Source organism: Colobus angolensis, unplaced genomic scaffold, assembly GCF_000951035.1.
Source record: "Colobus angolensis palliatus isolate OR3802 unplaced genomic scaffold, Cang.pa_1.0 Scaffold42, whole genome shotgun sequence".
In the NCBI taxonomy this organism is placed as follows: domain Eukaryota; kingdom Metazoa; phylum Chordata; class Mammalia; order Primates; family Cercopithecidae; genus Colobus; species Colobus angolensis.
This window is the reverse complement of record NW_012117599.1, coordinates 190,772-201,723: the sequence shown is the minus strand read 5'-3', so window position 1 is coordinate 201,723 and position 10,952 is coordinate 190,772. Positions and strand designations below refer to the sequence as shown.

The following is a 10,952-nucleotide window of genomic DNA, read 5'->3' as shown; positions in this document are numbered from 1 at the left end:
AAAAAAAAAAAAAAAAGAAATCAGAATTGGGTGGGGGGGGGCACAGTGATGGGAACAGGACTTGAGGGGATTTCTGGGAGTGGTTTATCAGGCCCTAATTCTTAGTCCAGATGCCAGCTACACAGAGGAGTTCGCTTTATGAAAATTCATCAGGTTGTGTGCTGGTGACTGGCCCTAATTCTTAGTCCAGACACCAGCCACACAGGGAGTTCACTGTATGAAATCTGTTAAGCTGTGGGCTTGTAACTGCACACCTGTCTGGCTGGGTGCTGCCTTTGATAAAAGGTAAAAGAGCAAAATTCAGAAGGCGGTGGAGCCTAGCGGTTCTCAACTAGAGACCTGCGCAGCAGGAAGGGGCGTTCGTTGCCCTGGCTGGATGCTTCAATGGACGGGCATGTGGGGAGAGTCAGGAGACCCATGTGGCCAGACTCACAGCCCCAAACCGGTGCTGAGGGTGTGGGGACTGGGCCCCCAGCCTTAATGCTGGGCCCTACGATGCCTGGTGATCTTGGGCCCGTCACCCACACTCTCTGGCCCACTTCACCTGTGAGATGGGTGTCATAATCCTGGGTTGTAGGGTTGCCGTGGATGTTGAATAAGATTGTTCACAGAGCACCTGGGCAGGGCGTGGGGCAGCTGCATCCCCTCACACATCTGCCCTCTGCAAAGCCCACCCAGGCCTGGGGCATGCAGCTGGCCGGACGACTAAGCAGAGCCTGGGGCACGACACAACACCCCCCTTCTCTGGGGCTTTCCTGCTCCAGGGGATGAAGGCAAGGTTTGACCTCACTCCAAAGTTAGTGAGCTGGAAACAGAGGGCCTGGGCAGCCTCTCCACACAGCCTGCCAGCCGCGGAGCCGCCCGCTGTGGACACAGCCCCGGGTGCCCGGACTCACCACCGCAGCAATGTTTTCGTGGTAGTGCCTGTAGGTGAAACCGTCTTGCATGGTGATGGTGGCCAGGGCCTCCAGGACTGAGGCGCTGAGGTAAAAGAGGGCAGCGGTGCAGTGGTAGGCTGCATCCTGTGGGGCAGACGGAGCGTCAGAGGGATGCGGAGAGAGAGATGCAGAGCTGAGGTCCCCTCCACCCCCGTCCCTTGCCTCTCCCGCTACTTCCTTTGAATCCCAACCCTCCCAACCTCGTCACGGGGGTCCCATGCCTGCCCTGCTGCGCTGAGTCTCACTTCACTGCTGTGGGGCCAGGGCGAGCACTTCGGATGGGACATGGGTCTCCCCTGAGGAAGGGTCAAGGGAGGGTGGGGGAGGGGCCAGCAGCTCGGGGTGTCCCAGGGAAAAGCCCGTCCTGGATCCGAGAAGTGTCATGCATGGCCACAGTCCAGCGTGGGTGTGGCCTCACTGACCAGTGCAGGATGAGGGAGGACCATACTGTTTCTCCTGTTTTGTTTTGTTTCATTGCTTACTTTTGGCTCCTGGTATATTTAAAAGCAAAAAAGGGCTCGGCGTGGTGGCTCACGACTGTGATCCTAGAGCTCTGGGAGGTTGGGGCAGGAGGATCTCTTGAGGCCAGGACTTGAGACCAGCCTGGGAAACATAGTTAGATCCCCATTTCTACACAAAACAAGAAATCTTAGCTGGGTGTGGTGGCACATGCCTGTAGTCCCAGCTACTCAGGAGGCTGTGGCAGGACCATCACTTGAGCCTGGGAGGTTGAGGCTGCAGTGAGATGAGATTGCGCCACTGCACTCCAGCCTGGGTGGCAGAATGAGACCCCCAACTCAAAATAAAGAAATAAATGAAAGCAAAAAGGTACTAAAACAGGGTTTTATGTAGTTGTGATTTGGAAGGGATTTCAGAAGTCTAAGTAGCAGAGCTTTTGAGAGTGACAGGCTTGGCCAAATGGCCCCCACCACCCCTACAGCAGGTAACGGGCAAGTGTCCTACATGTAAAAGTTACCTTTTCGTGGGCCTCAAAGCAGAATTTATACAGAATAACGACCAAAGGCCACTTCTGTTTCCCTGTGCTCTGTGGCAGCCCTGCTTGGAGCTGGACAGTAACCATGGCCTGACCCTCAGAGCCAGGGCCAGTTTCCGGAGCCCAACACCTCAGTCAGCCTCCAGGGCGCTGCTCCCCTGAGATGAAAACAGCCCTCGCGGGTGATGGGAGGGGCAGGCAGGCACCTGGTGGGCACAGGTGGTGTGGGGGCTGGGCAGCTGGTTATCCATGGAAAGGCAGTCATGCAGGAGAACACAGAATAGGTCCAATGAGGGTTGGCAGTGGAGACCTTGCCTCTGCCCCTGCCTCTCCTGATTCTGCTGCCGGGAGCCCTGGGCAGGCTCAGCCTTGGAACGTGGTGGGGTGACGTCTATGGAGAAGTCTCACCTGGCACTGGAAGAGCCCACCCTACCGGACCAGGGGCCAGTACTACTTCCGCCCCGTCCCCCACTGCAACCAGCGGTCGCCCTGGCTGGACTCACCAAGGTGACCCAGGAGGCCTCTCCACCGTGGGCTCCAATGAAGTACAGGACGATCAAGGTGGTGGTGGCCACGAAGCAGAACACAGACACGAACATCACCCAGCCCTGGACCAGGGGCCAGGGCACCAGGGAGGAGGCCACCAGGATCCACACCAGGCCCCCGAAGATCTGCGGGGGAGGAGGAGGGGTGAGTCTCTGCCCAGAGGAGAGCCCCAGCCCAGGAAGGGCCCCCGACCAGCGATCACATGGGGTGGCTGGGCTGCAAAAAACACAGGAAGCAGGCAAAGAGAACAGGGCAGGCATTTTCCTCTCCAAAAATGCGTCTGTCATCCCCGCAAAGCCCTGTGCTGGATCTCAATCCCAATCCCCAGCATGCCTGCCCTGACTAACTTTTTAAAAAATCTTTTTCTTGAGACAGAGTCTTGCTCTGTCACCCAGGCATGAGTATAGTCGCGTGATCTCGGCTCACGGCAACCTCTGCCTCCCGGGTTCAAGCGATTCTCATGCCTCAGCTTCCTGAGTAGCTGGGATTACAGGTGTATACCACCACACCCGGCTAATTTTTCTATTTTTAGTAGAGACGAGGTTTCGCCATGTTGGCCAGGCTGGTCTGGAACTCCTGACCTCAGGTGATCCGCCCTCCTCGGCCTCCCAAAGTGCTGGGATTACAGGCGTGAGCCATCGTGCCCGGCCTAATTAACTTTCAAAATATGGATTTAATTTTTTATTTAACAAACACATATCAGACCTGCATTCCAGGCACTATCCTATGCACTTTACAAATAATAACTCAGTGATACTCACAGCAACCATATGAGTAATGCCGACCCATTTGCCAGATGAGGAAACTGAGGTAGGTGGAAGTTAAGTAACTCATCATTTCAAGAAAGTACTTATGCCATTTGGTATTGTCATGAGAAGGGCTGCTATTTCTTCTGATATTCTAGCCTTCCTACTTGCTTTGATATTAAAATGTCCTTTTTTTTTAATGCAATGATAGTGACCAGCAGATCTTTTTGGTCTTTATTTGGCAAAACAAATTAGCCACACTGTCAGTAGCCCTCTGGCCTCCCTTCTTTTGTTTTTCTCTTTCCTTCCTTTCTTCTTCCCCCCTTCCCTCCCTCCCTCCCTGTCTCCCTCTCTCTCTTCCTTCTCTCTCTCTCTCTCTCTCTATCTCCCTCTCTCTCTTGCTCATTGTTTCTTTTTCTGAATTCATCCCCTTATATTCCCAAGTCCAGAAAGTGTTCTGACGACCAGATTTGGAGTTTGAATGGAGTAACCCAGGCCAGCCTTGTCTCCTTGGATGGCTGAGGATGGGTGTACAGTGAGGGAAGTACAGTCCTGTGGTTATCCAGAATACACCCCAGTTGAGGTCGCCAGGGTCAGTGAGCTCCATACAGTCAAAGAGGAGCAGACACGGGGGCCAGCAGCACCCCTCAGTAGCCCAGCCCCGCTCCTCGCTGTGGCTGGACACATACAAAGCCGCTCCCCAGCGCGGATGGGTACGTACAAACCCTGCTCCTCACTGTGGACAGGCGCGTACAAACCCCAGCCGAGACTTTCTGCACTTCTCTTTCCCTTCTCCTCATCTCCCCCTGCGCCGCCCCCGCCCCCCGCTCCCGCCCCCAGAAAGAATCAGCTCAGCCTCATCCACATGTTCCGCACTTGGATGAGGACGGGGCTCGGAGCACTCTAGGCCTATGTGGAGATTCCTTTGCAGCCAAAAGCCTCCGAGGTACTACAGATGCATTTGGGGGGCTGAGGGTGGGGCTGCCCTCCCAGGCCTTTGTCCCCTGTGGTTTGAATTCGCATAGCCCCTTGACCCCCCACCTCCCTGAACTCGCTGACCACCTGCTGGGTTAGAGCTACCACTGTCTTCACAGGTGTTCTCTGAGCTGCTTGGCTGAGAAGCCATCAGGAGAGAATTGCATTTAGGTAGAAAAATCAGTGCGATGAAGACTTTGGATTTATTAAAACCAAGTTGTCCCTAAGGAATCAGATGTGGGCATCTCTGACCAGAAAGCGTCCTCTGCTGATGGATCTTAGGCCGCCTGAAGGCACCTGGCAGGGCCGGTGGGATGCACTGGGAGCAAAATCAATTAAATAAAAATGCCCAGACCGCCATGGAATAAGATGTGTGTGTGTGTCGATTTCATCCAGATCCAACAGATTATGCGGCCTTTTCCATAATGGGCACTGACGGAGGGACAGGAGCCCATCGGTGTAGGCAGGGCTTGGATTCAGGAGGCATGTGAGGGTGGCGTGGAGAAACGGGAGGATCCAGCGGGCACATCCAGTGGGCAGAGGGAGGCCCCAGCCTGAGAACCCCTCTCCTAAGCGCCCTTTGCCTGGCGGCTACGTGACCCTCCCAGGAGTACCAATTTAAGTTGATTCCTTGTTCACGCAGTCTCCGGGAGTCCTGCACGCCTTCTCTGTAGCGCTCGGCACAAACACAGGTGTATTGGGTTAGGGATAAGGTGGGGCTTTCCCTGACCAGGTGATGGTGGGCTTGAGGTCTGCCTTGCTCACAGTTCCTCCCTGGTGGGGACCCGGAGAAGACCCATCCAGCCATGCGTCCGTGTCCAAGTCAGCCAGCGGGACTTTGGTCTCCTGGTACCCGGGTGTGGCTAAACTGGAGCCACTTATGAACCAAATCCCAAAGGAGCAGCTTGGGTCACACATGGTGGGGAAGAGACTCCGCTGTGGAATCCCAGTGGGACCCCGTGGGCCAGAGGCGCTGATGGGTGACCAATACGCATGCTCTCGAAGAACACTGAATTTCACAGTGAGTAAACGATTTCCCCCTCCTTCACTGTCTTTGGTTTTTCTGATGAAGGCAAGAAGGGCTCCGGGTGGAGCCAGGTGTCTGGAGTTCTCTAATAGCGCGGATAGGCAACGGTAAACTGGATAGTGACATTGTTTCTATGCTCTGGTCGCAACGTCATTGTTTTGGGAAAATTAACTGTAAAATACATACGAAGTGAAGTAATGCACAGGTGGCACCTGGAAATGGCAAATCTGAGAAGGTGGCCCTCAGCTCCTGTCTGTAGAGTCATCTCCACTCCGTTCTTCCCGTGTGGCTTGAGACGTGACTGATATGAGGAATCAAGGGCAGGAAAAGTGAGGGGAAGTCAGTATGTGGAGGGCTGGCCACAGCCTCCTGTGTGCACCTTGCTGAGCACAGCCACAGCCTGGGCTCTGAGCTTCCGGCAGCTGCGCAGAGGGCCTGGAGGTCAGGCCAGGCCTCTGCCCTGTTCCAGTGTGTGCTTTGACCAACCTGGTGAAGACTATTTTCCAGCTCCCTGGGAAAGTCCCTGCTGCCCACACTGGCACGCGGATTCCTGCTGTCTACAGTTGTCCACAGAACAAAGTGTACTGTGGGTTTAACCCCAGCCCCTGCCCCCTGACACAGCTCAGGACCCCACCCACCCTCTGAGGGCATCACTTGCAAGGGTGTCCTTCAAAAAATGAGGCCGACGTTTTTCCTTTGCGTGGTGTATTTAGAGCGGTATGTTTCCTCGTGAGATGGTGGGGAGACATTATCTTTTTCTTTCCTTAAACAGCTTTATGAGCTATAATTCACAGCCCATACAATTCCCCCATTGACACGGTATGATTCCCGGGTTTTCAGAATATTCACAGATATGTGTGTCCATCACCACAGTCGATCTTGAAACATTGTCATCACCTTGGAAAGAAATCCCATGAGCTGTGGCTTCCCTGCCCCCATTCCAAGCAACCACGAATCTGCTTTCTATCTCTATAAATTTCTGTATTTTGAACTTTCATATGAATGGAATCATTCAATATATGGACTTTTGGGACTCACTTCTTTCATTTAGTACCATGTGTTCAGGTGACAAATTCTCTCTGAAGGGGACTGATACGGAACATCTCCGCTGTCGCAGCCGCACAGTGGCCCATGTGGACCCCACCATTCAGGGGTCCTGGGTGAGCGTGTCTCACCTCTCTGGAGCCTCCAATACAGGAGCATCTGAGGAACGGCGTTCCTAGGGACGCTCTTACACCAGTCCTCGCCTGTCCCAGAAACATGTGAAGGTGCAGCTCGTGACAGATGTCTCAGCACAGATGACATCACGACAGCCGGGGCCTTTGCTCCCAGGAGATGGGCAGTGGGGCGGTGGGCCTTCCCCTCAGCACTGCCCAGGAGGTGCCCAGGGAGGACTGCAGAGCACAGGGTCACAGGGGCTATCTGGGGGGCGGGGCGGAGGAGGGTGCACAGCAACCCTGAGAAGAAGAGGAGGAGACGGGAAAGGCGCAGCCGAGCCAGGAGAGATTTCATCCCCGGCCAGGTGTCTGTGGAACAGAAACAGCTGCTGCCTCAGCTGAGTCATGACCCCTCCCCTTCGGAGCACAGACCTTTGCTGCAGTCTCCTCTGGGAGAATTCTAATGCAGAGGTGCCCTGCTGGCTCCCTCCCCTTGGCAGGGGCCTCCCGTTCTCAGAGGAGCTGTCCTCTGAAGTCTGCAGGAGGCTGCAGCAAGTGATTCTGCCTCTTGGCCTCAGTTTCCTCTCTGCAAATGGCAACTCGCAGCCGTCTTCCCCACACTGTGGGCTGGTGTGAACTGGCTGAAACTATGGATGTGAGTGTGAAGCTTCTGGCACTGAGCCCAGCACTACCAGTACCTGGGAGTAAGACGTCGTTCAGGCAGGAGACTGACGGCTCAGCGGAAACAGACACATAAGCAGCCACTTAAGATGCAGGTGGACAATCAGCCCCGAGTGGGCAGGGCAGCCTGGACAGGTGCATGGGGTCAGTCGAGCCTTGGAGAGAGAGGTGGACTTAACTGGTTAACCAGGCCAAAGAACTGGGAGAGGCTCTCCATGGGGTAGAAAGGGCACATGCCAAGGTCAGAGGATGCTGAAGCAGCTGTGAGGGCTTCGGAGGCTGAAGGCTGGGCAGCTGGGCATGGGCCAAGGAGTAGCAGAAGGTGGCGCTGGAGGCAGGGTGAGCCTCCAGCCCTGCTGTGTGCAAAGCTGAGATTTGGTGTAAACCATGAGTCAAAGCTGGTTCCTGCCCTGCTCCACCTACTAAATGTACAGAGAGCAAGCAGAGTAAGAAATGCACCCACACCAGGGAGATAAGGCACTCCTGGGCATGGAGCAGTCTGTTCCAGTCTGGCCTCAGGACCCCACTGGCCAAATATTTGTCCAGAGTGAGGGAGTAGGTGAGGGTTCAAGAATTTCCTTTCATCAAGGAAACTCCAGGTGGCTCCCAGTCTCCAGGCGGCAATGCACAGAGGCAATTATTTTGAAAACATTATTGGCACCCTGGAAGCACGGTCTGTGTCCCCTTTGTTTCTGCCAACAGGCCAGACTTCCCCCGGCTCCGCAGCTGCACCCCGTCACTGTCCATCAAAGTAGAGACGGTACAGCTAGCTGGGTGATCTCACACAAAGGTCTCCAGTTGGGTGGCTGCAGAGGGACAAGGGTTGAGTGCTCTGAATCCAGGGCCTTGAGTTAGAAGATGGGGGTGGGGCCTTGGCAAACGCTCTGTCGTCCTCAGCCCTGACTATACGTTAAGTCACCTGGGGTGCCTTTAGGAAAAAACACCAAAGCCCAGGACTCATGCCCAGAGTCTGATTCCCAGGAAAGAAGCAGAGAGATGGGACGGACGCCCCACACTCTTGGCCAAGGCCTCATGTTGTGTTGCCGTAACATAAGGCTGTGGGCGATGCTCTGTAACTCCTGTGAGACAGAAGAGGAAATGGCTCCTGTCTCAGGGCCCTGCCTGCCTTCCAGCAACACCAGTCGACTGCCCCCGTCCAAGTCCCGCCCCACCTCTCAGTGCAAACTGTCACCATCGCGTTTCCTCTCCTCTCCCCGCCTGTCCTCTCCTCGAGCTTGAGTCCCTGTCTCGCCTGGAACATGAGACTAGCTCATCCTTGGGTGTCCTCTGAACTCTGAGACGCAGCCTCACTGTCTGAGGATGGGGACCGAGGGGGTGCGTGAACGTTTGTAGGCCCCTCCCAATGCTGGTACGACAGAGCTGGAAACCAGCCATCTAATTCAGGCCAGTTGGGGGTGCTGAGCAAAGTTGAGCTTCTTTAAGAACATGGGATAATGTACAAAACTGGACAAAAAAGGTTCCAAAGAGTTCACATCCATGGTCTACCCAATGAATTGATGTTTGTGAAAAAAATTTCTGTCAGGAATTGTCTTCCTGGGAGCTCTCGTGTGAAATTGGAGAAGCTTCTCATGTTTTCTTTCCAAATTAATCCATGGGAAGCAGCCAGGGTGCTTAAGGGGTGGTTAAGGGTATGCACTTTGGAGCCAGGGTTGACGAGTTTGAAGTGAGCTCTGTTGGTAGCTGGGTGACCTGCTGTCATCCCTGGGCAAGTTTTTGAATCTCTGTCCCTCATCTGAAAAGTAGTGATAACCGTAGCTGTGACTCAGGCTATATCTGCAGGGGGCTGGCACCTGGCTGCCACTAAGCTCTTGCTGTCACGACGGTCTTTAGATGAAGCAGCCTCTTCTGTAACTATGTGAAAAATCCCAAATCCCAGCAGTCTGAATATGATCTCAATACGCACAATCATCTACTCCAAAACTTGTCCAAAGAGAGCCAGAATATTTAAATAACCTCAAGAGAATCGACAAGGGAAAACCTACGGCCTCCAGAAACCAAAAGTTGAGAAAAATGTGCCTGCCCCGCACAAGGAAGCACAAAGGGCACTAAGATGTGAGCCAGCCTTGCCTCCAACAACGGGCCTGGTCATGGAGGACGGGAAGACGCATTCTCTGGCACATTCTTGAGATTCGTCTGGAGTTTCCATTCCCTGTGGCTGAAAGAACTCTTCATCCACAGGCCCCAGAGTTTCTGCTGCAGGGCTGGGTAACCGAGGCAATGCAGAGGGATTGCTCAAATTCTCTGGATATTTTTCTGGGGCTCCATTTCACCCTGTTAGGGCCTCCACAAGCGGAAATTCTTCCAAGGACACATCAAGACGTGAACCAAAGAGGTCTTCCTAGGCAAGGCTTTCCATCTACACACCTGGGGGCGCGGACCCCAGAGCCCAACAGCACGGAGCACGTGGTGTGTGCCTTTAAAGGCACGTGTGAACAACAGTTTGTGCCTCGAATTCTTGAGAAGTAAAGGAAACCGTCCACAGGAGAGAGGCTGAGCACCACTGTTGAGCCCCCCTGCCACTTAGGTCAAGTGGCAGAAATCATCTCCCCAGGAAGGGAAAGAAGAGATGTCCTCGCCGGACGAGGGAGGCATTCGGATTCATCCCCCTCTGCTGGGAGGACTGCAGGAAGCTCCCAGCCCTTCTGTGTCCTCCCAAGGCCACCATGAGGAGCACCCCCAACTCATGTTGCTGGCGATCTACTCACTCACTGAGTCGTTTTAGCAGCCAAGGGTTATTTCAATGCCAGGAGGACATTTTGTGTAGGTGATCTGACCAGAAAAACGACTGTGTGGCTCAGGAGAGGCTCAGCAGTCTTTGCCCAGCTCTACGGGATGGTTGATTTAAAGCTAATCATTCCAGGAGTGAGACAGAGGGTAGGAAGCAATTTTCTGTGTGTATGTATGTATGTATGTACATGTATGCTTGTGTATAGGTGCATGCATGTGCCCGTATGTATGTGTATGTATGCACGCACGTGTACTTCTCTGTATGTATATGTGTTTGTGTGCAGGTGTGTATGCATGTATGTCTGTGCACGTGTATGTATGTGTATGGTGCTGCATATGCATGTGTATTTGTATGTGTGCATGTGCCTGTGTATGCTTGTGTATATGTGTGTGCACATGCATGCATGTGGGTGCATGTGAGTGCACGTGTGTGTGTGTGTGTGTGTGTGTGTAGGTACGTAGAGCCGGGTTAAGGATGAGCTACTGTATAGCAGGTAAATGGCACAACAGGCTTTGATGCCAGGATGAAGTGAAGAGGGCCCCGTGCACCAGGTGGTGGGCGAATGAATATGCACAGAGCAGGAGCTCAGGGGAAGACCCAAGACCCCTAATGCTGAAGGCTTCCCCAGAGTCCTGCAGCTCTTCCCCTAAGAAGACGCATCTGAGAGGGAGGGCAGGGGACTCTGCTCCAGTTCCCAGAGGCAACGAGCAAACCCGGCTTGGCTTCCTTACTTTTGTCAGCCTACCTACCTCCTGGTACGAAGGAACTCAGTCCCAGCAAGCCAGAGAAGTTTCCCTCACTTGCTCAGTTACTCATTCAGCCACTCACCCACTCACTCGCTCAGTCACTCACTCAGTCAGTCACTCATCCACTCAGTCACTCACTCAGTCACTCACTCGCTCACTCAGTCACTCACTCACTCACTCACCCACTCACTCAGTCAGTCACTCACTCACTCACCCACTCACTCACTCAGTCACTCATCCACTCAGTCACTCACTCACTCAGTCACTCAGACACTCACTCAGTCACTCACTCACTCACCCACTCAGTCACTCAGTCAGTCACTCAGTCACTCACCCACTCACTCAGTCACTCACTCACCCACTCAGTCACTCAGTCACTCACTCACTCACTCA

At 54.0% G+C, this 10,952-nt stretch overlaps 1 protein-coding gene across 4 annotated transcripts in view; it reads right to left on the bottom strand.

Annotated features, from left to right (window-relative positions):
* The window catches only part of MAL (mal, T-cell differentiation protein), a 26,153-nt gene that overhangs the window by 3,004 nt on the left and 12,197 nt on the right, over positions 1–10,952 (bottom strand). Inside the window, exons 2-3 of one of the 4 annotated variants that reach the window (XM_011956482.1) lie at positions 2,436–2,603; positions 897–1,022 (exon numbers count right to left, since the gene is read on the bottom strand). The exons of 1 other annotated variant lie outside the window; for it this stretch is intronic. In XM_011956482.1, coding sequence (XP_011811872.1) covers positions 897–1,022; positions 2,436–2,603 — 294 coding nt within the window. The remainder of the gene's footprint in view (positions 1–896; positions 1,023–2,435; positions 2,604–10,952) is intronic. 2 more of the 4 variants (XM_011956483.1, XM_011956484.1) reach the window with 2 other exon arrangements.